Source organism: Chrysemys picta, chromosome 17 (assembly GCF_011386835.1).
Source record: "Chrysemys picta bellii isolate R12L10 chromosome 17, ASM1138683v2, whole genome shotgun sequence".
Lineage (NCBI taxonomy): Eukaryota > Metazoa > Chordata > Testudines > Emydidae > Chrysemys > Chrysemys picta.
In genome coordinates this window covers 26,463,343-26,485,939 of record NC_088807.1, presented here as the reverse complement: position 1 = coordinate 26,485,939, position 22,597 = coordinate 26,463,343, and the positions used below count along the sequence as shown (strand labels likewise).

Below are 22,597 nucleotides of genomic sequence, written 5' to 3'. Positions count from 1 at the left end.
GGGGGGGAGTGGGCAGCCCCCCCACCCCATCCCTCATCCACCTGGGACAGGGACGGGGGCTGGCCGGCTCAGGGGGACAGGCAATGGGACACGGGGCCTTTCCTCTCTGGGGGGTGTTGGTCGAGGGATACATTGGGGTGTGGGGCTAAAGGCATCTGGGGCAGCTGCACTGTCTGAGGACACGGACGGCCGCCCCCACTCCCGTCCCGGAGCCAGGGACAGAGCCCAGGAGTCCTGGCTCCCAGTCCCCCCTGTCATTCTCCCCCTTTGCCCCAACGCCTCACGCCTTAGCCAGGCATGGCCCATATACCCGCTTAGGGCCCATGTTCCGATTGGGACAGCAGAGCCCTCTGCTGGTGGGCTTGGGTTATTACCGACCAGGACGGGCACCTCCCGGAGGTTGGCGTCTCTGAGCTAGACAAGGTGGCACGCTGAGGCGTCTGTACGGGTGTTGGCGTCCCTGATAGTCCAATCAGCGGGTGCCACAGCAGGGGGGCTGGGTTTCTCCTGCATTGGCGGGATGGCCTCAGCCCCCCATAACCACGGGTGGCACAAAGTGGTGTCCGAGGCCCACCCTATGAGGTTGGGGCAGTTGGGGGCGGGGGGCAGCCTTGGCACGACTATGAGGCCTTGAGCCAGGGCTGATGGAAGGGATGGGGCAGATCTATCGTGGCTGTGAGGGCAGGGCAGGGTGTGCAGAGGTGGTCTGGGCGTGACCCCGAGAGTCAGGGGGAACTTGCAGAGTACTGGGGAGGAGGGAACGTGGTGGATTGAGTGGGTGGCTGTGGCTGGGGGGGTGGTTGTGGGAGAGCAGCCTTGATGTGACTGCAGCTATGTTGGGGGTCCGGGGACTGCATTGCCCTGATGGGGTGGCCATGTTCGATAGCCTGGGGCTATCGATAGCCCGGCTCCCCCCAACATGGCTGCCCTGTTACGCCAGGGCAGCCCTGGCGTAACAGGGCAGCCATGTTGGGGGGAGCCGGGGTGGCCTTGGTGTGACAGGGCAGCCATGTTGGGGGGAGCCGGGGTGGCCTTGGTGTGACAGGGCAGCCATGTTGGGGGGAGCCAGGGTGGCCTTGGTGTGACAGGGCAGCCATGTTGGGTGACCCAGGGCGGCCTTGGTGTGACTGGGTGACCTTATTGGAGGGACCCAGGATGGCCTTGGCGTGACGGGGCGGCCACTTTGGAGGGCCCGGGGTAGCCTTGGTGGCCATGTTGGGGGGAGCCAGGACTGCCTTAGCATGCTGGGGTGGCCTGGACATGATGGGACAGCCATGTTGGGGGGAGCCAGGGCAGCCTTGGTGTGACTGGGGGGGGGCGATGTTAGGGGCCCAGGGCGGCCATGTTGGGGGGCCTAGGGCAGCCTTCTCTGACTGGGTGGCCACGGAGTGGGTGTGGCAATAGCCACACAGGAGTTGGTGGCTGAGGAGGAGCGGCAGGGAGGTGCTGTGGGTGAGGCAGTGGCCCCGCCTGCGCCGCGAAAAGCCGCTGGAAGGAGGGGGTTGTGGTGACGGTTAAAGGGAAAAACCGTTAAAACCGTTAAATTTCAAACCTCCGTAGTCTGAGGCCGCTCCCCGCCCCCTTTGGAAAGTGACCGATGGGCCCCTGGACCAATGAGCGAGAAGAGGGGCAGCCGGGGCCCAATCAGGATCCGCGCGCGCTTCCTCAGCCCCGCCCTCTTTAGAACGTTGTAACTGACAGCGCTTCGCGCCAATTCCAACGGCCGCCGGGAGCGCGCCGGCCCCGCCCGTCGGGTCCAACGGCACAGGCCAATGAGCGAGCGGCGGCGCTTGTGAGCGACAGCATTGTCGTCCAATGGCAGTGGAGGGGCGGGTCCCGTCGCTCCGGGTTTCCTCTCCGGCTCGGTCTATTCCCCCCCCGCCCCCCCTCATTCCCGCGGGTTCTTCGCTGCGAAGAAAATGGCGGCGGCGCCGAGCGGAGACGAGGAGAGATTGTGAGTGGCCGGGGGCGGGAGGGGAGAGGCGGAGACGGGACCATTCGCCCCCCTTCCGCGGGGGGGAGTGGGACGGGCCCATCCCGCGGGCCCCGCGCCAGGAGAGGAGGGGGAGCGCGCGCGCGGGGGGCTGCGGCTGTTGGTTCCTTCCCGCTCGCGGTGGCCCCTCCTCCCCCTCCCCTTCGCGCGCGCCCGGGGGGTCCCGAGTGCGTCACAGCGGCCCCCTCTGCCCGGGGCGGGGCCGCCCCTCACCTGGGGGCGGAGGGAGGAGGCTGGGGGGAGGGAGGTCAAAGAGCAGTTCGCGCCAACCTGACCCCCTCGCGCTAACCTAGTCCCCCCAGTGCCAACGGCCCGGCTCGCGCCAACCCCTCACCCAGTGCTGACCCCCCCCACCCCGCCTACGGGCCGGCTCGCGCCAACTCCCCCCGACCTGCCAGGCTCCCGCCAGACAACACCCCCCAGGCCCGACTCGCGCCAACCCCCTCAGTGCCGCTTGGCCCGGCCCGACTCGCGCCAACCCCCTCAGTGCCGCTTGGCCCGGCCCGACTCGCGCCAACCCCCTCAGTGCCGCTTGGCCGGCCCGACTCGCGCCAACCCCCTCAGTGCCGCTTGGCCCGGCCCGACTCGCGCCAACCCCCTCAGTGCCGCTTGGCCCGGCCCGACTCGCGCCAACCCCCTCAGTGCCGCTTGGCCCGGCCCGACTCGCGCCAACCCCCTCAGTGCCGCCCGGCCCGGCCCGACTCGCGCCAACCCCCTCAGTGCCGCCCGGCCCGGCCCGACTCGCGCCAACCCCCTCAGTGCCGCCCGGCCCGGCCCGACTCGCGCCAACCCCCTCAGTGCCGCTTGGCCCGGCCCGACTCGCGCCAACCCCCTCAGTGCCGCTTGGCCCGGCCCGACTCGCGCCAACCCCCTCAGTGCCGCCCGACCGACTCGCGCCAACCCCCTCAGTGCCGCCCGGCCCGACTCGCCCCAAACCCCCTCAGTGCCCGCCCGGCCCGACTCGCCCCAACCCCCTCAGTGCCGCCCGGCCGACTCGCCCCAACCCCCTCAGTGCCCCCCGGCCCGACTCGCGCCAACCCCCTCAGTGCCGCCCGGCCCGACTCGCCCCAACCCCCTCAGTGCCGCCCGGCCCGACTCGCCCCAACCCCCTCAGTGCCCCCCGGCCCGACTCGCGCCAACCCCCTCAGTGCCGCCCGGCCCGACTCGCCCCAACCCCCTCAGTGCCGCCCGGCCCGACTCGCCCCAACCCCCTCAGTGCTGCCCGGCCCGGCCCGACTCGCGCCAACCCCCTCAGTGCCGCCCGGCCCGACTCGCGCCAACCCCCTCAGTGCCGCCCGGCCCGACTCGCCCCAACCCCCTCAGTGCCGCCCGGCCCGACTCGCCCCAACCCCCTCAGTGCCCCCCGGCCCGACTCGCGCCAACCCCTCACCCAGTGCTGACCCCCCCACCCCGCCTACGGGCCGGCTCGCGCCAACTCCCCCCGACCTGCCAGGCTCCCGCAGACAACACCCCCCAGGCCCGACTCGCGCCAACCCCCTCAGTGCCGCTTGGCCCGGCCCGACCTCGCGCCAACCCCCTCAGTGCCGCTTGGCCCGGCCCGACTCGCGCCAACCCCCTCAGTGCCGCTTGGCCCGGCCCGACTCGCGCCAACCCCCTCAGTGCCGCTTGGCCCGGCCCGACTCGCGCCAACCCCCTCAGTGCCGCTTGGCCCGGCCCGACTCGCGCCAACCCCCTCAGTGCCGCTTGGCCCGGCCCGACTCGCGCCAACCCCCTCAGTGCTGCCCGGCCCGGCCCGACTCGCGCCAACCCCCTCAGTGCCGCCCGACCCGACTCGCGCCAACCCCCTCAAGTGCCGCCCGGCCCGACTCGCCCCAACCCCTCAGTGCCGCCCGGCCCGACTCGCCCCAACCCCCTCAGTGCCCCCCGGCCCGACTCGCGCCAACCCCTCACCCAGTGCTGACCCCCCCACCCCGCCTACGGGCCGGCTCGCGCCAACTCCCCCCGACCTGCCAGGCTCCCGCCAGACAACACCCCCCAGGCCCGACTCGCGCCAACCCCCTCAGTGCCGCCCGGCCCGACTCGCGCCAACCCCCTCAGTGCCCCCCCGGCCCGGCCAGACTCGCGCCAACCCCCTCAGTGCCACCCGACTCGCGCCAACCCCCTCAGTGCCCCCCCGGCCCGCCGGACTCGCGCCAACCCCCTCAGTGCCACCCGACTCGCGCCAACCCCCTCAGTGCCGCCCGGCCCGGCCGGACTCGCGCCAACCCCCTCAGTGCCACCCGACTCGCGCCAAACCCCTCAGTGCCACCCGACTCGCGCCAACCCCCTCAGTGCCGCCCGGCCTGGGCCCGACTCGCGCCAACCCCCTCAGTGCCGCCCGGCCTGGCCCGACTCGCGCCAACCCCCTCAGTGCCGCCCGACTCGCGCCAACCCCCTCAGTGCCACCCGACTCGCGCCAACCCCCTCAGTGCCACCCGACTCGCGCCAACCCCCTCAGTGCCGCCCGGCCCGACTCGCGCCAACCCCCTCAGTGCCACCCGACTCGCGCCAACCTCCTCAGTGCCCGCCCGGCCCGGACTCGCGCCAACCTCCTCAGTGCCGCTTGGCCCGGCCGGACTCGCGCCAACCCCCTCAGTGCCACCCGACTCGAGCTAACCCCCTCAGTGCCCCCCCCGGCCCGGCCTGGCCCGACTCGTGCCAACCTCCTCAGTGCCGCTTGGCCCGACTCGTGCCAACCCCCTCAGTGCCACCTGACTCGCACCAACCCCTCAGTGCTGGCCGGCCCGGCCCGGCCCGACTCGCGCCAACCCCCTCAGTGCCCCGCCCGGCCCGACTCGCGCCAACCCCCTCAGTGCCCCCCCGGCCCGGCCCGACTCGAGCCAATCCCCTCAGTGCCCCCCCGGCCCGGCCCGACTCGCGCCAATCCCCTCAGTGCCACCCGACTCGCGCCAACCCCCTCAGTGCCGCCCGGCCCGACTCGCGCCAACCCCCTCAGTGCCACCCGACTCGCGCCAACCCCCTCAGTGCCCCCCGGCCTGGCCCGACTCGCACCAACCCCCTCAGTGCCCCCCCGGCCCGGCCCGACTCGCGCCAACCCCCTCAGTGCCACCCGACTCGCGCCAACCCCCTCAGTGCCACCCGACTCGCGCCAACCCCCTCACGCCAACCCCCTCAGTGCCACTCAATTTGCGCCAACCCTCTCAGTGCCCTGCCCGGCCCAGCCCAACTCGCGCCAACCCCCTCAGTGCCGGCTGGCCCGGCCCGACTCGCACCAACACCCTCAGTGCTGGCCGGCCCGCGCCAACCCCCTCAGTCTGCCGCCCGGCCCCACTCGCAGCAACCCCCTCAGTGCCGCCCGGCCCGACTCGCGCCCACCCCCCTCAGTGCCGCCCGCCCCGGCCCGACTCGCGCCACCCCCTCAGTGCCGCCCCGGCCCGACTCGTGCCCGCCCCCTCAGTGCCTCCCCGGCCCGACTCGCGCCCGCCCCCTCAGTGCCCCCCCGGCCCGGTTCCCGCCAGTCCCCTCAGTGCTGCCCGGCTCGCGTCAGCCCCCCCAGTGCTGCCCGACTCGCGCCATCCCCCTCAGTGCCACCCGGCCTGGCCTGTGCCAACCCCCCAGTGCCGACTCCCCTTGCCTACTACACGCCAGCCTCCTCGGTGCCGACCCACCCGGCTCACGTTAATCCCCGCAGTCCAGCTCACGCCAGCCCTCTAGTTCAGATCCCCTCGGCCTAGCCCATGCCAACCCCTGACTAAGCTCACGCCAACCTGGCCACCTACCACCAAGTCCTTAGTGCTGACGCCCCCAGCCCAGCTCATGCCAAGCCCCCTTGGAGGTGTTGATGTGAGCAGCACCATTCTAGTACCACTCACACCAACCACCCCGTGTGGCCCAGCCCCCTTTCATGCCAACACTTCCCCTTGCGCCCCTCATGCCAACCTGGTGTTGCTCTGGGTCCCTCTTGTGACAACTCCCAGCTCTGTCTTGCCCCCCACTCACACCAGCCCCTTCACTCCAGAGCCGCTCAGGCCCGCTCCCCCAGAGCCATCCCACTAGCACCAGTTCCTCCCCGCAGTGCTGCCCCATTACTGCTCACGCCAGCCCCCTAGCCTGCCTCTGTCCAAACTCGCGTTGACACTCGAGGTGCTGCTGACTCATGCCAGTCTCCCCAGTATTGCGGGCTCACATTAACCCCGTAACAGCGCCGTGCCACCCCGGCTGTGCCCATGCTCACCCCACCCACACCGGGGCCCCAAAGTGCCGTGGCCTGCATGCTTGTGCAAACGCCTCACCTCCCCACTCAAGCCAGCTCAGTGAGTCATGGCACGCTCACGCTAAGGCATTATTGCTGGGCAGCGTCAAGTCCCAAGCACCAGACATTGTCCATCTCATGCCAACTCCTGCAGCGTCCCAGCCGTGTCGTCCCCCCGCACTCCCACCAGCCCCTCTGGTAATCCCAGTGCAGACCCTCACCTGAGCCCTGTCCGCTGGGGTCACCTTCATGACGTTTTCCCTCAGGCATAAATTGTTCACGCCGAGCTCCTGGCTTCAGGCTTCCTCTTCCACTGGTTTTCCCGACGCTTCTGTGTACCGTGGGGATACCTCCCGCGCCGGTCCTGACAGGATCGCTCTGTTTACCCAACTAAATCGCGGGAATTTTGCAGGAGGGGATTGTTTGAGTGTGACACTCGTAGGACATGAACTGTCGCTCCTTGCATGGCATCGGAATGGGGCATACAGGAGCTGGGATCACCAATGGAGACAGAAAAGCAGCCGTCTCTCGGGAGATACTTACTCTGGGAGTGCCATAGGAGTTACGCTCGCAACTAGCACGAGCCACCTGGATTACCTGGGAGTTTGGGTTACTCGGGGTCTGGTGATCCAGGCGTGTGTGGAATCGAGGTGGTATTAACGTCTAGTCTGTACCAAGGGCCCAGATCGGGGTGGGAATGATTTGCATAGCTGTTGCTGTGCATTGTAAGCGCTGTGGGGCTGAGACTGTGTCGTTCTGAGCAGCTTTCGTTAGTGACTATGGATCAACGTTGAGCATTGATGCGATTGGCAGAAGATCATATAAGAAGCTGTTCTTCTGAGCTGGGAGCGTGAAGAGATGTTCACTCCCATGCGACCGTTAAGCTTAAATATTTTGAATTGGCTTTTAGGGAACTGGCCTGAAGCTGCGCCGGGAGGAAATGGTTACAGGCGGGGTGGTTTTCGAAGGGGACAGGACCCGAATTGGCTGTGGAAGCCCGGTTTTATGGAGACTGATCTCTTATTTGGCAAAAACCTGCCGCTCAGCCCCTAGCTGGCTGCATCCGTTTCGTTTTGATGTCAAGTTACGTTTTGACGCTGCGTCGTGGAGATACAGTGTCCAAAGAGGAACCAGTTGGTCAACCAAAGTGCTGATGGTGCTGGGTCACGGCTGCGGGAGGGCCTAGAGGCTACTATACCTGGGAGCGGGGATCCTGGATTAACACCCTGGGCTGGGCCAGACCCATTCATTGTTAGCGTGACCCTCTGTCTGCTAGCTTAGCCCCGGAGGTTTTAATGCCTGTGGAGAAGGGATCCGAGTGTTGGCAAAATGTCCCGAGTGCCCGAGATGGGCAGGGCCGTGGTTTCTTTGGGCTGCGAGAGGTCCAGCCACTCATAACAGCTTAGGCAGCACTAAAGGAGAGCAGTTGGCAAAACCCCCGAAGCAGGAGCCATCAACTCGCACCCCCCCCCCACTCCAGCCCATGTTTGCCACACGCTCTTAAGGGGCGTTTGAAAGGGAGGTCATTGAAATGTTACATCCCGTCCCTGAGAGGCACAGATGGGGGCCAGCAGCTGTGTTCCTGGTGGGCTGTTTGTTGTCTGTCTCAGCAGGGGTGGACACTGCAGCTTGCCCAGTGTCTACCCCAAAGGTACCAAAACCAGATCTGTGTAAAAATCCCAAACTCTTCTGCCCCTGCCCAAATCTGGGGTCTCTTGAGGGTTTGTGCTGCTGCGGATCAGGTTTCTCTGGACTCGTGAGGACTGGAAATTGCTTGAGGTCTGACCTTCTGCCCATACTCAAATGACCCCCAGAGCTGGGGCTTTGGGGAGAAAACCCACCATGTGTCACGAGACTTGTGATGAATTGGCTACGCCAGTTGGGTGGGTTGGGACCCACCCAGAGCAACGGGCTCCCATCAGGGGACCCCAATCCAGGTTGAGGGGTGCCTGTGCTATGCCTAGTGTGACGAGGGTCCCCGATGTTTGTCAGCAGAAACGAGGGGACCCCCAATCTCTGATGTTGATCCATCATCTGACTTGATGGGGGACCCCCAATCTTGGTGAGCGCAGGCTTGCTCTGACAACTGCTGTAATAGCCGTGATCGATAAGAGGATGTGCCTTAGGGAGTAGCCACCTGGCGTTAACAGCACTCGTGAAGCTGGCGCTGGCTGGCTACACCTTGCAGGGCGGAGCCCCCTTGCCAGCGGTGGGCGCGGGAGCCCAGCGGGCAGCAGGGAAAACCAGGCTTCTGGTGGCTTTGGCCGGGCCGCAGGGATTTTGGTTTTGGAGGCTGAAGGGCTGCTGAACAGTCTCTCCGCTGTGGTGTGCAGCCGGCGCTGGTGTGTCTTTATTGCACGGGATCACACTGTGCCGTTTGGGGGCTCCTCGTCCGTCCAGCACCCTCAGAGTGCGGTCAGGGTGGCCACCTTTCTCTCCGCTCCAGGAACCAGCGGTTTGGAGGCTGGCTTGGTAGAAGATGCTCCAATTTGTGCCCAAAGCTTAGGGTTTGTTCTTGTCGCCTCCATGCTGACCGGAGCCTCGTGCGTGAAGTGAACTTCGCTGGGCTGGACTCCCGTCCTGCTCTCACCGAGACCAGGTCTTTTTTAATTGTGAATGTGAAGAAGCTCCTACGAGGTGTGGTGGCAAACACAGCCGGGGGGGTCCTGAGGCAGGGCTCAAAATCTGTCACTGTGTGGAAGAGGGAGTGGTGTGGGATCGGCTGGACCGCGTTGGAGGTAGGCAATCAGGCCTGAGTCCGCAAGCCTCTTATGACTGTATGTGCGAACGGCCGGTGCAGTGTCAGACGGCTCGGGGCTGGGGCCTGCTGCTTTGTCATTCGCAGGGGAACCCCCACAGCCCAGCCGCCATTCGGAAGCGCCTCCATTTTTGCTTGCGACACAGAGGGCTTGATTCCCAGTGGTGATCTCAGGCCGCCCTGGTGAAAACCAGGCCGGAACCGGCTCAGATCGCAAAACGCTTTAACTCGTGTTTACCCCGAGCCCACCCGTCCGTTGCCTCGGACCTGTCTGCCACCCCAGTGCTCAGCGAGAGCCCCACGCCCCTGCCCGGCATTGGTGTTCTGGGCTTGGCTGCGGCAGGGCGGGAGACGTGTTCCTTCGCGCCCCCACCGCCTGAAATCTGTGAGTTTGAAAGCAGAACATTCAAATTCTTTTGTAAGTTTCCTCTGCAAATAGCAACTTTGGGTCCGGTGTGGCTGCGAACCGGCTCTGCCGTGGGGAGAGGCAGGGAGCAGAAAGTGAAACTTGTTAGAAACGTTGGCTCTGGGCTGGGCTGCAGGATGCCTGGGTTCTCGCCCCGGCTTCTCTGCTGAGTCACTTCCCCAGCCCAGGTCTCAGGGCCGCCCTGGGGGTGGATTTCACCGTACTGCCCGCTGTCTGTTTCAGCCTGCAAGGGACACTTGTCGCTGCCCGGTCGCTCAGCCAGTGTTCGCGGTGGCATTTGCGGGGTTACGGCTTTATGACTGATTTGTGTCACGGGGCGACTGAGAATGGGCCGACCCCCCATTGTGCTGAGCCCGTGCCCAGCCCCGTTGTCGCTCTGATACCCCGCTGCCCAACTGAGATCAGGGCCCCTTTATACCAGACTCTGCACAGCCCCCGCCCTCCCCGCTAACGGCCTCAAGCATGAATTAGTCTTATTTATGACAGTGGAAGGCCCCAGGCGTCTCACTCGTCCCGCCAGAACGTGTCCCTGACACGCTGAAGGGTGGGATACAGCCCTTCCGTTTCTCCTGAGACCGGCAGATCTTTGGGTCAGGGATGGTCTCTCCCCGGGTCTGTGCAGCGCCTGGTGCAATGGGGGGCCCAGTCTCTGCCGGGGGTGTCTGTGCGGGGACCCCAGTACCAGACAAGGGGGGCTCTGTACAATGCATGGTGCAGTGTGGATCCCAGCCATAGAGGAGAGGGGCTTTGCGGTGCGGGTCATGACGGGGGGACCCCAGTCTCGGCCGGGGGGTGCCTACGTCCTGGCAAACTCCAGCGAAATCCCAGCCCCTGATGTTCAACTTCCGAGTCCCTTCTCCGCTGCCAAGCCCGGGTGGCCACTGCCCAGCTCGTTCGGCTCCTCGACCAGTTTGCAGCGTGACTCACGGCCTGCTTCTGGGTAGCACCGGACCTGGTTACTCGCACATGTGGCACGTCGTGGGGGGTTAGGCTGTGCTTTTCATTGGCAGCTCAAATCCATCGCTCTGGCAGATAAAGCTGGTGATCTCCGTGGGCAGGGGGTCAGGCTGCAGCGAGGCTGGGACATGGGCTGGGACATGGCCGGGTACCCGGCTGCCAGCCCAGGCGAGCCGGAAGGGAGTTTAGCGAAGGGCATTGACTCTGCTCCTGTACGTTGGAGGGGGAAGTAGGTGCCTGCCACCACGGAGTTGCAGCCTCGGTGATACAGAAGTTCAAGACAATAACTTAAATATCTTAAAATCGACAGGTTGGATCTTGCAGCTGTTGCAGGCTGACCGAACTGCTGTAACTTTACGTGGGAGCTCCGGCCGCTTGACGCCAGCCGGGCTCCGGCCCGTCGGCTCCGGTGGGGCTCCGGCCGCTTGACGCCAGCCGGGCTCCGGCCCGTCGGCTCCGGTGGGGCTCTGGCCGCTTGACGCCAGCCGGGCTCCGGCCCGTCGGCTCCGGTGGGACTCCGGCCGCTTGACGCCAGCCGGGCTCCGGCCCGTCGGCTCCGGTGGGGCTCCGGCCGCTTGACGCCAGCCGGGGTCCGGCCCGTCGGCTCCGGTGGGACTCCGGCTGCTTGACGCCAGCCGGGGTCCGGCCCGTCGGCTCCGGCGGGGCTCCGGCCGCTTGACGCCAGCCGGGGTCCGGCCCGTCGGCTCCGGTGGGGCTCCGGCCGCTTGACGCCAGCCGGGGTCCGGCCCGTCGGCTCTGGTGGGGCTCCGGCCGCTTGACGCCAGCCGGTGTCCGGCCCGTCGGCTCTGGTGGGGCTGCGGCTGCTTGACGGCAGCCGGGGTCCGGCCCGTCGGCTCTGGTGGGGCTGCGGCCGCTTGACGGCAGCCGGGGTCCGGCCCGTCGGCTCTGGTGGGGCTGCGGCCGCTTGACGGCAGCCGGGGTCCGGCCCGTCGGCTCCGGTGGGGCTCCGGCCGCTTGACGCCAGCCGGGCTCCGGCCCGTCGGCTCCGGTGGGACTATGGTTGACTGATGCCAGACGGGATCCAGCCCAGAGGCGCTACGGCCGATTGACGCCAGACGGGATGCGTCCGTCGGAATCTGGGCCTTCTCTTGCAGAAATCCCAAGTGGGGCCGTTCACCCAGGGCAGAGTGTGTCCTGCCGGTGTTGATGGCGGCTTGGCGCTGGGGTTTTAGTTGGGGCAGCGGGGCGCTCTCCCCCTCCATCATCTTCTCTTTCTTCTCCAAGTCGGGTTGAACCGTCTTGTGCGCTGAGGAAGTGACAGGAGCTGGCAGCCGGGTGCCCCCCGACAGGGCGGCATGTGCAGAAAGCCCCCGCCCGTCGCTGGCTCCATGTCTGAGCGTGCTGCTCTCACGATTCCTGCCCAGCCTCCTGGGAGGGGTGTGCCCGCTGCTCCCCCTCCTGCCATCTCCCAGCGGCCCGGCTACTTGGCGCTTTCCCTGACCCCTCGGCGCAGAGGCCTTGTTTTCAGCACCGATCCAGGGCCCAGACTCCTTTTTGCTGTTAACGCTGATCTCAGGCACCCTGTCGAAACCAGTGCTCCGGGCCTGCGTTCATCTGGCTCCCCGCTGCGGCGAAGGGAGCCCTGGCCCGTCTCTGAAGTTTAGAAAGCTGCTGGCACAAAAGGCTCAGGGATGCTTTAGTTCGTCCCTTTCTGTGGGCGAGGAATTGCCCGAGCGGCTGAAAAGGGGAGTGTGAATCGAGCGGCTGTTGAGCTCGCTACGGGGGACACCGTCTCTCCCCCCTTCTGTGCTGGGGACGGTGTCACTGGGAATATCTCTCGCTGCTCGGAAAGCACCGCAGCGGAGTCTGCCTTTGCCAGGCTCGGGGGTCGCTGTCTGTGGCGCTGACACCAAGTTGCCCTGGGACCTTTGGCAGAGCAGTTCACCTCCGTGCCTCAGTTTCCCCTCTCAACCTGTCTGTCGCGATGTGTCTGTCAGCCAGCACAATCTGGGGGCCCATGAATCTCAACTTAGGTGGTGGCTGTGCAGAGGGGTCCCCCCAACCTTGGGGGTGGTCTGTGTGCCCCTGGCATGAACAGGGTCCCCAGGCTTGTTTGGGGAGCCTGACACAAACGAGTGCCCAGTCACAGCCGGGGGGGTCTATGAGGCACCCAGCGGAGATGAGGGTCCCCGATCACAGCCGGGGGGGGTCTGTGCGGCACCCAGCAGAGATGGGGGGTCCCTGATCGCAGCGGGGGGGGGTCTGTGCAGCACCCAGCGGAGATGGGGGGGTCTGTGCGGCACCCAGTGGAGATGAGGGTCCCTGATCGCAGCCGGGGGGTCTGTGCGGCACCCAGCAGAGATGGGGGGTCCCCGATCGCAGCGGGGGGGTCTGTGCAGCACCCAGCGGAGATGGGGGGGGGGTCTCCGATCACAGCGGGGGGGGGTGTCTGTGCGGCACCCGGCGGAGATGGGGTCCCCGATCGCAGCCGGGGGGGACTGTGGGGCACCCGGCGGAGATGGGGGTCCCCGATCGCAGCGGGGGGTGTGTCTGTGGGGCACTTGGCGGAGATGGGGGTCCCCGATCACAGCCGGGGGGGGCTGTGGGGCACTTGGCGGAGATGGGGGTCCCCGATCACAGCCGGGGGGGCTGTGGGGCACTCGGCGGAGATGGGGGGTCCCTGTGCGGCCCAATTGCAGCTGGGGGGGCCTGGTGACGTTCCCCTCACAGTGCTGCCGTTCGCCCAGCGCTGGGTGACGCGCTGCTCTTCGGAGGGGGCAGGGGGCAGGACCCCCTGCCCGGCAGCCCCCTGCCAAGCTCCTTCCTGGCGGGCGCTGGGGCCTGTCGCTCTGTTTTCTAACCAGCAGGAGGGTCTGGTTGGTTTTTTGGCTGGGGCTTGGGGGTTGCACCCTCCTGGGTCTCACGGGTCTCTCTGTGGCACCCAGCAATTGAGCGACGCGTCTGCGTGACCCCCACCGGGGCTGCCCCCAGCGGTGGGGGAGAGCTGACCCACGGCGTTCGGCCATCCACACAAGCCAAGGGGGAGCCTAGTGGCGGCTGGCTCTGCCCCGCCGAGCGGCTCTGTCCGGCCCGGCCGGGAGGGCACCCCGTGGGGAGGGCGCCCTTTGGTTTCTCTAGGTGGCCCGCAGAGGTGCCGGGCGCCACTGACAAGGGGGGTTATTCCCAGTGTGTTCCTCAGACCTACTGGGTGACTGAGCAAGTCCCTTCCCCGCCCTGGGCCTCGGTTTCCCTTCCCCACCCTTTGACTTGCCTGGTTGATGTAAGTAGGACAAGGACTGTTCAGGTTGGAGAGCCCAGTGCAGTGAAGGGGAGGTCAGATCTTGGGGTGAGTGGGGCCCTGATCTCAGTTGAGGACAGGGTCTCTGCTACTCCTGGCAGAGGGGGGGGTGTCCAGTTTCTGTCTGTGCAGCTCCCAGTATGCTGGGGGGGGCAATGCAGCACCTGATGCAAGGGGTCCCCCCAGTCTCTCCTAAGGGGGACACGTACGCAGAGGTTTCAAAACCAGAGATTTGAGATGTCTTTATTTTGGGGGCCGAGAAGGGCCTTTTTCCCCAGAGGGCCGGTGCTCAGGGCGCTTTCAAAGGGGTAACACGTGGAGGCACCGGGGCCCGCTAGCCGGCCTCAGCTCTGCCTGGTGTGCAGCGGGAAGGAAGGCAAAGTTTAAAGCCCTGGCCATTCGTCTCTTCCCTGCCTTGCCGCTCTGCACACCCAGGCGTGTGCTTCCTGGGTCAGGTCCCCGCGGCTCGGCTCCGGCCGCTCTGCCGGCGCTAGTGGGGGCGGAGGCTTGGGGCTGAGTCGAAAGGCCGCCCAGGGAGTCACTCTTGTGATTTTCAGCCGTCCTTTCCAGCGGGGGAAACACCGCGCCAGCAGCCGGGGCAGCGGCACGAGCTCTGGCGACGGCTGGGTGACGCTGCACATGCATGCACCCCTGGGCAACAAGGCCTTTCCGAGGGCCCCGAGACTCAGCCCCTCCTGCTTTCTTCTGCCCCGGTTGAAAAGCCAGTCAGCAGAATGGAGGCACCGGAGATGGGGGGGGCCCCATCTTGCTGGGCCTGCACACGCCTGCGCACACACAGGCACACAGTGCAGGACTGCCCTTCCCCCGAAGAGCAGAAAGTTTAAACCGACAAAGCAGCAGGAGGGGAAACTGAGGCACAGATCAGGGAAGTGAGTTGCCCAAGGCCCCACAGCAGCAGGAGGGAAAACTGAGACACAGATCAGGGAAGTGAGTTGCCCGAGACCCCACAGCAGCAGGAGGGGAAACTGAGGCACAGATTAGGGAAGTGAGCTGCCCGAGGCCCCACAGCAGCAGGAGGGGAAACTGAGGCGCAGATCAGGGAAGTGAGTTGCCCGAGGCCCCACAGCAGCAGGAGGGGAAACTGAGGCACAGATTAGGGAAGTGAGCTGCCCGAGGCCCCACAGCAGCAGGAGGGGAAACTGAGGCGCAGATCAGGGAAGTGAGTTGCCCGAGGCCCCACAGCAGCAGGAGGGGAAACTGAGGCGCAGATCAGGGAAGTGAGTTGCCCGAGGCCCCACAGCAGCAGGAGGGGAAACTGAGGCGCAGATCAGGGAAGTGAGTTGCCCGAGGCCCCACAGCAGCAGGAGGGGAAACTGAGGCACAGATTAGGGAAGTGAGCTGCCCGAGGCCCCACAGCAGCAGGAGGGGAAACTGAGGCACAGATCAGGGAAGTGAGCTGCCCGAGGCCCCACAGCAGCTAGCAGAGGTGGGAAAAGAACCCAGGAGTCCTGAGAAGGCCCCACTGCCTCGGCAAATCAACTAGAACTTGGTAGTGGTACCGCCATGGCATCCAGGCGTGACGATGACTAATTGAGATTTATGGCCTTATTGCGCCAGGTGCTGCGCACGCACAGTCGGCCCTGGCCCGGGAGGACGGCCCAGTGCTTTGGCAGTGGCCTGGTATTGAACGACTCCAGGTTCACGTCTGTTCTACGCTGCAGGCTTCCTGCGTGAGCAAGTGGCTTTGCCTCTTCGGGCAGCCGGGCACTAGTTTGCAGTGGTGTCCGTCCCGGGGTGTGCGGGGAGAAATCCAGGGCTCCTGTGGGAGCCTCAGGTTCTGGTGGGTGGGAAATCCGGTCTCGTTGTAAAACAACGGCAGTTTTCCACCAAACGAACTTTGGGAATCACTTTGTTCCAGGTTGGTCGAAACATTCCGATCAAGTCCAGATGTTTTTTTCCAATTTTCACCTTTTTAATCGTTCGTTTGAATTGGTACAATAACTAGAGAAACGAAGAATGGACACGTTCTGATGAAATCAAAATGTCGCCTTTGGATTTCGATGTTTTTCAGTCGTCTTTTATTATCATTTAGAATACGAAATACGATGCGTTGGAAAATGAACGATTGAAACGGCCCGAGGTTGAAAAGTCTCCTTCCGATTTACAGCGTATATTGTGGTGTTTGGAATATAAAATCAAATTAATCCCTACATGAAAAATCATAGGATCACTGAGCCGTAGGACTGAAACGGACCTTGCAAAGTCGTCGAGTGCAGCCCTGCGGCAGGACCAAGGAAACCCAGAGGATCCCTGATGGGTTTGTCCCACCTGGTCTTAAAACCCCTGACACCGGGGATCCCACAACCCCCCGTGGCAGCTGATTTCCGAGCTGAACTGTCAGAGTTACAAAGCATTTCCTAGCATCTACGCTCGGCTCCCTTCTGCGGATTAAGCCCGTTGCTTCTTTTCCTACTGTCAGTGGCCATGGAGAACAATTGATCCCCATCCTCGTTAGCCCAGCCCTTAATGGATCTGCAGGCTGTTCTCAGTCCTCTGGTCTCCAGGCTGAACGTGCCAGTGTTTTTAACCTTTCCCCACAGGTTGGGCTTTCTGTTGCTCTCCTCTGGCCTCTCTCCAATTTGTCCACATCCTTCCTGACGTGCGGAGCCCAGAACTGGACACTGCTCCAGCTGAGACCACGCAGAGCGGGACAGTTACGCCTGACACTCCTGATAACGGTATTAGCCCTTTTTCCAACTGCTTCACATTGGTGGTTCATATGTGCTTTGGGATCTGCTCTCACCCCCAGCTCCTTTGCCGCGGACCGGCCACCTAGCAGCTGTTCCCCATTTTGTAGTTGGGCGTTTGATTTTTCCTTCCGAAGAGTAGCACTTAAATCGGAGTGCTCTGATCATGTCAAAATGGTTTGTTACCATTGATATTTTTTAAATCCTACGTTGTTAGAATCTAGAATATCAAATAAAATGGAAACATTCCTATAAAGTCAGAAATGTTTCGTTCCAATTTCAACTTCTTTGAATTGTATCTTATATTATAATTTAGAATATAAACTACAATACATTTTGAAATGAAAAATGGAGCCATCTGTAATTTAGAACATACAGTACATCTCAGACCGAGACCTGTAGCTGTTCCCCTGGGGTTGAAATGCTTTGTTTCAACCCCCCTCCTTGCCCCACAAATGAAACTTCATCAAATCAACGCGCTCTCGCGGAAGGTTTTCTTTTTGACCAAACAGCATCTTGATGGCAAACCATTCAATCAGGAACCTCTAATAAATTCATTACAGCTGGTGAGGCGCTCAGATCCTGGGCTTATGGGAGCCACTGAAGAGCGAGCGCCGGAGGTGCAGGGCAGGTCCAGGTTGGACTGGGCGCCTCTCTGGCCGGGTCCAGGTTTTATGAGCTGAGCACTGGTGGTTTTGTTGTAGGATGTGTCAGGAGCAATCCAGGGCTGGCCAACGTGCACCAGTGGGGTGGGGTTTCTTCCCTCCACCGTGGCCAGCCCTCAGAAGAGGCGTGGAAACGGCCAGCGGAATTCGTCTCCGTTACCGTTGTCAGCAGGGCTCCAGCTTCTCCTCCAAGGCCCGAAGCCCGTCGGGAAGAAGTGTGAGATGCAGTCTGGGTGACCTGGAATGACGGGTGCTGTCCAGGAGGTCCCTTCCGGCCTGGTAATCTGCGTCTAGATCCAGCTTCGCTCCTTCCCTGTCATCAATGGCTGATCCTGGTCAGGTGGGGGTCAGTGAGCCCTTCTGCCCTGCCCCCCGCCTGTGCAAAGCTGGGGAGCATGTTACCAACCCGGTGATTTGTGTGACAATAGCACCAGCCCCTCCTGAGTGAGATCAGGGGACCCCCATCGTGCGGGGCGCTGCACAGATCCCCCGAACAAGAGCAGCCCCCCCACGGGCCACGTTGGGCAGCTGCCTTCCAACCGAGACTGGGGCCTGACCAGCCGCCCGTCTGGAGACCCCAGGGAAGGGCCGTTCTCTTGGGACACTGCGAGTGCGGCAGAGCCAGGAGGGGAACCCAGGCGTCCGGCCTGGGAATTCCCTGGGATGGAGCTCCCCAACAGCACTGGTCTCCATGGCGACCCGGCTCAGTTTTCTGCCCCACCCTAGCGCCCGAGGCAGGCCTCTCCAGCGCCGCTTCAGGGCCTGAGCTGGTGGGCTCCAGCAGAATTTGTAACTGGCGACTTTGTTCCAGTGCCCAGGAGGGTGAAAGATCCTTCAGGCCGCAGCCGGGCCTTGGTCCTGCCCGTGCCCAGTTGACTCTTCCCAGCGTCCGCAGAGCCCTCGTTGCTCCGTCGCGCTCGGATCGGTGAGCAAAGTGCGTCCTTCCCGCTCCCCGACATCTCCCTGGGGGCCAGGCGGCCGCTGGGGGCCTGTTCTCATCCCCCTCTGCGCTGCTGCTCCAGCTGCAGGGAGGCGCTGGGAGCTGCATTGTAATCCACGCCGGCCTGGCCTGAGCGGCTGGTCTGAGCTCACATCTCAACGTGTCTCTGCACGGAACGGAGCGGGGGAGCCTTGTGTGGGACTCGGCACTGCCCCCCTCAACCTGGAATTGGGAGGGCCCTTGCACGGGGTGCTGCACAACCCCCCCTCCCCCCGCCCGCACTGTCCCAGGCGCTAACCAGACCCCCCAGTCCCTCACCTGGGTGCAGGCCAGGTCTGTGTTCATCAAGGGGCATAGTGAAGAGACGGACGGGGTCGTCCTGCGTGTGCCTCTCCAAACCGTGCGCCATACAGTGCATTGACGCTTGTGCGCAATATGGTGACGGGAGCGTCCTTTTCACCAGCCTTTGACACAAGCGAGCGGAAACATCAGCATCGCGTCAGGGCTGAGGTTTGGAGTCACTTGTTGACAGCTCAGCGGTGGCCGTGGATCCGGCGGCTTCTCTGCACCCGGGGACGAAGGAGCGTGTGCGTGCGCTGGCTGTCGAGCCCCAAGGTCTGTGTGTGATGAGGCTGGGCCGGGAGCCTCTGACCGAGCCGTGCTGATGCGCACAAGAGACGCTGCTGGCCCTGGCGCGTGCTGGCTGTCCCCTGTAGGACTGGGGCACTCGGGCAAACGGCACCTCCCCAGAGGAGCGAAGGCGTCACGAGAAACGCAGGCCGGGGTTTCTAGGTTCTGAGTCAGATGCCTTCGAGCGAGCAGAGAACAAACATGGCTCCCATTCTCCAGATTGCTAGTCCCGTCCCAAACGCCAGGCCTTCCGCCTGGGGAGAGGACTAAAAATGAGAAGCAGCATAAGAACTGATACGGTGATGGGTGCCCGAGCCGATCGCTCTGGGAAGGGAACGGCCCTGCATGGGCCAGGGCGGCGTTAACTCTGAAACCTAATGACAACCATTATTTACTAACTCATTTCCAGAGCACCCAGGTATTTATACTGGGCCTGGCTTTCTGCGGAGATTGTAAGCCCATGCCCATTACAAGCTTGATTTCATCAGGATGATCCTCATTTTACAGACGGGAAGCCCAGGAGGGGGCGGAGTGATGCACCCAAGGCCGCATCAGGCCGCTGCCCTGTCACGTGGCCCAGTGGCTGATTGGGGTCCTGGAGCTCCTGCTGGCCCTTCCGATGCAAGCGCCTGGCAGCTCTCATCTCAAGCTTCGTTCCCCAGCCCCAGCTCTCGGGCTGCCACTGCGGTGGGCAGAATTTGAGTGTTGGGGGATATGATATTGGGGGGGGAGGTCCATTTAAATTGTCACAGATGCAGGAAAGTGGGGCAGGAGGGAGTCAGACAACAATTCTGTAGTGCCGGGTGTTGAAATTCAAAGAGCTGGAGCCGTCTAACCGTCAGAGTCCGTCCTGGGCCGGGCCGTGTGGTCGGCGAGGGGCCGATCTGCGTCTGCGCGCAGAACTGACCGTGCCCTCCCGCGCGCACCGGGAACGTTGGCTGGGGGTGCGGCCGCCTCTGGAAAGCAGAGACCCCTGGGGCGAAGGCTGCGGACCCCACGGGTCTGTAACAGGCTCCGCGTCATGGGACGCAGCACGTCTGGCCCATCCGTGGCTCCGTGTGCACCGCTCTTCGCTTCGTGCAGTCGAGATCCGGCAAGGCTCTGGCTGGCTTCTGTGGCGTTGCTAAGCGCATGGTGTGTCTGCATCCGCCTGTCCCTCCCTGCCGCCCAGGGGGCACGGGGCGCTTCCCCCTCGCGACCGCCCCCTGCTCGGGGGGTGTGGGGCGCTTCTCCCTCCCTGCCGCCCCCTGCCCGGGGGGTGTGGGGCGCTTCCCCCTTCCTGCCACCCGGGGTGCCTGGAGCGCTTCCCCCTCGCGGCCGCCCCTGCCCGGGGGGTGTGGGGCGCTTCCCCCTCGCGGCCGCCCCCTGCCTGGGGGGTGTGGGGCACTTCCCCTCGCGGCCGGAGAACCCACCTCCTGGCAGCCTCTTTCTGCGCCGCTCTGCTTCTGGGCTGGGCTTCGGGTGGGGCCGTGAGGGCCTTTGGATTCCAGTAGCATGTGGGGGATCTGAGCTCAGGGTCCCCGTCACGCCAGGCGCTGCACACACCCCCTCTCCCCCCCCAAGCTCAGACACCCCCCCACACACACACACACCCTCTCCCCCCCCAAGCTCAGACACCCCCCCCACACACACACACACCGAGCACAGGGTCCCCGTCATACTGGGGGCTGTACCCCCCCCCCCCCCGAACTGAGCTGGGGGGCCCTGTTGCACTGGGCCCTGATTTTGGTTGAGGGGGTGTCTCTGTGGCTCCCATTATGGGGGGGAGCTTCCATCTTGGTCGGGGTCTGTGCAGCCCCCAGCATGCTGGGGGGCTCAGATCTCAGCCTGGGGGGGCCCTGCAGCGCCCAGTGGGATGCGCCCCCCCAGGTACTGGTGGGACGTTGGTGTCTAACGGGAGCCGGGGAGGGCGTGTGATCGGCCTGCCAGAACCAGCTAGTGTGTGAGCCCCAAGCGCCATCGTGTGCCCGACGTGGGAACTGCTGGAGGGCACCGGCTGGCCCAGAGGAGGGGGGCACTGCCAAGCACCGCCCCCCAGGGACCCTGGAGGGTCGGGCTCTCCGTCGCCAGGCGCTGGGCCTGGCTGCAGCCCCCCAGAGCCAGGACGCCGGGGTTCCGCTCCCAATCCCCCTGCCCTCCGCTGCGCTGGGGGCCTGATCTCGGGTTGGGGGCATTCGCACCAGGCACAGAGCGGGGGTCAGTGACGTGGGGCAGCGCGTCGTTGGCTGTGCCGCTGCGGAGTGGGAGCGAGCCCTCGATTGGGTGCCCCCCGGCCCTGTGGATTCTGCCGGCTTTGTGGGGAGCGTTTGCCCTAAGACTTCCCCCGGGGCTGTTGTTAGCCACAGATGTGCCAGTCACTCTGATCCCCGGAGTGGGGCTGGGGCGATCCCGTGTCGCTGCACGACCCCCCGAGCGCCCATGCCATCGTCCACCACCGGGGGCCCCAGGACCCTGATCGGGGCTGTGTGCTAACCACCAGTGGCAGCTGCAATGCCCAGCCCCGAGCAGGGGGAATGGGGAGCTGGGGGGAGCAGATCTCAGCGCCCCCCAGCTGGCCAGGTGTTTGTGCAGAGCCTTGCGTGTGATGCACAACTACCGAGGGTTTCCCCGTCCCCCAGGGGTAGGGTGACCAGATGTCCCGATTTTATAGGGACAGTCCCGATATTTGGGGTTTTGTCTTATATAGGCGCCTATTACCTCCCACCCCCATCCCGATTTTTCACACTTGCTGTCTGGTCACCCTACCCAGGGGGCTGAGACAAGGGAAGGCCAAGGGGAACGTTGCTTGGCTTCATTCCACCCTGAGAGGCAGCCACCTCCGGGACGGAGCATCCTCCCTCCATACGCCCGGCCCGGCCCTGTTGAGACGCAGCCACCTCTGGAGCAGAGCGACCTCCCCACACACATCCAGCCTGCTGAGATGCACCCACCTCGGGGCAGAGCTGGCTAGCGTCATCCCCATTGCAGAGCAAACGCAGCCCCACGCAGCAGCGGCGTGCTGGGATTAAAGCTCGTCCCCAAACAGACTTGTGGCCACGCGCTGCAAGTCGGAAATTGCCTTTTCCAGGAGGCCGCCGGCGGCTGCCTGAGCCTGTGTCGATCGCAGTGAGCAGGTGCAGCTGGCCCAGATGTAACCCACAGCATCCGCCCCTGCCAGACGTGCCGAGCTTCCTCTTCAAAGGGGAACTGAGCCGACCATGGTTTGTTCTCGTCTCTGCCAGCTGGGCCCCCTCGGCTTCCGGCAGGTGGTGACCACGGCGGTGCCCAGAGCGAGGGCTGGGGGGCTGGGGGCCTGGGAGCGCGTCTCTCCTGATGGACTCGTCCCCTCTGTCTGATCCCCCTAGGCTGGCTGACCGGCTTGCAGTTTGGTGAGGAGTATGGCACAGAGCCCCTAGAACTGCACGCGGGGACAGAGTCTGTGCCTCGGTTTCCCCGTCTATACAAATGGGATCCTGCTGGGGTCACCTCCTTCCCACATGCTCAAACCCCGCCTCGCAAGCGGGTGACCAGGGTGGTGAATTATGCCATACCCCCAGCCGCAGATCGCCTGCCAGCAGCCTCTTGGGGCTAACGTGACAGCGGGGCTCGGAGACCCCCGGCTCGGTGCCGTTGGTGGGAATCCAGCTCTGGCGCTGTGGCGAATCCGCTGCACCGGGCCCGAAGAGCATCACGCCGACGCTCCCGTTTCGCCCCTGGGTTTCCAGGAAGCAGAGCGGCAGCCGGCGCCTGTTGTTTACCAACGCTTGTAGGGGGTTCTGCAGTATTAATTATAGCTCAGAGCAGCTAGACGCTTCCTATTTTCTCCCCTAGCCGCCGCCTCCGCATTTCTCTCAGCACCCGGGCTTGCTGCTGCTTTAGGGGAGAGACCTCAGCAGAATGGAAACGTAGGGCTGGAGAACGTGTCCTGGAGGTTATCCTGGCAGGTCATCCCTTCATAACCGTATCCAGCTCCGTCTTCAGACGAGTTCTCCTCGTCCTGCTCCTGCTGGGGGCTGGAAACCTGCTACGGCCCAGCCTCCACTGATCCGTGGCCCGTTTTGCCCCATT

At 64.5% G+C, this 22,597-nt stretch overlaps 1 protein-coding gene across 1 annotated transcript in view; it reads left to right on the top strand.

Annotated features, from left to right (window-relative positions):
• The first annotated feature begins 1,752 nt into the window (after positions 1-1,752).
• MECP2 (methyl-CpG binding protein 2) overlaps positions 1,753-22,597 on the top strand; it is a 34,203-nt gene continuing 13,358 nt past the window's right edge. Inside the window, 1 exon segment of the mRNA XM_024113800.3 lies at positions 1,753-1,954. Within this exon segment, the coding sequence (XP_023969568.3) occupies positions 1,920-1,954 (35 nt within the window). The 5' untranslated portion in view covers positions 1,753-1,919.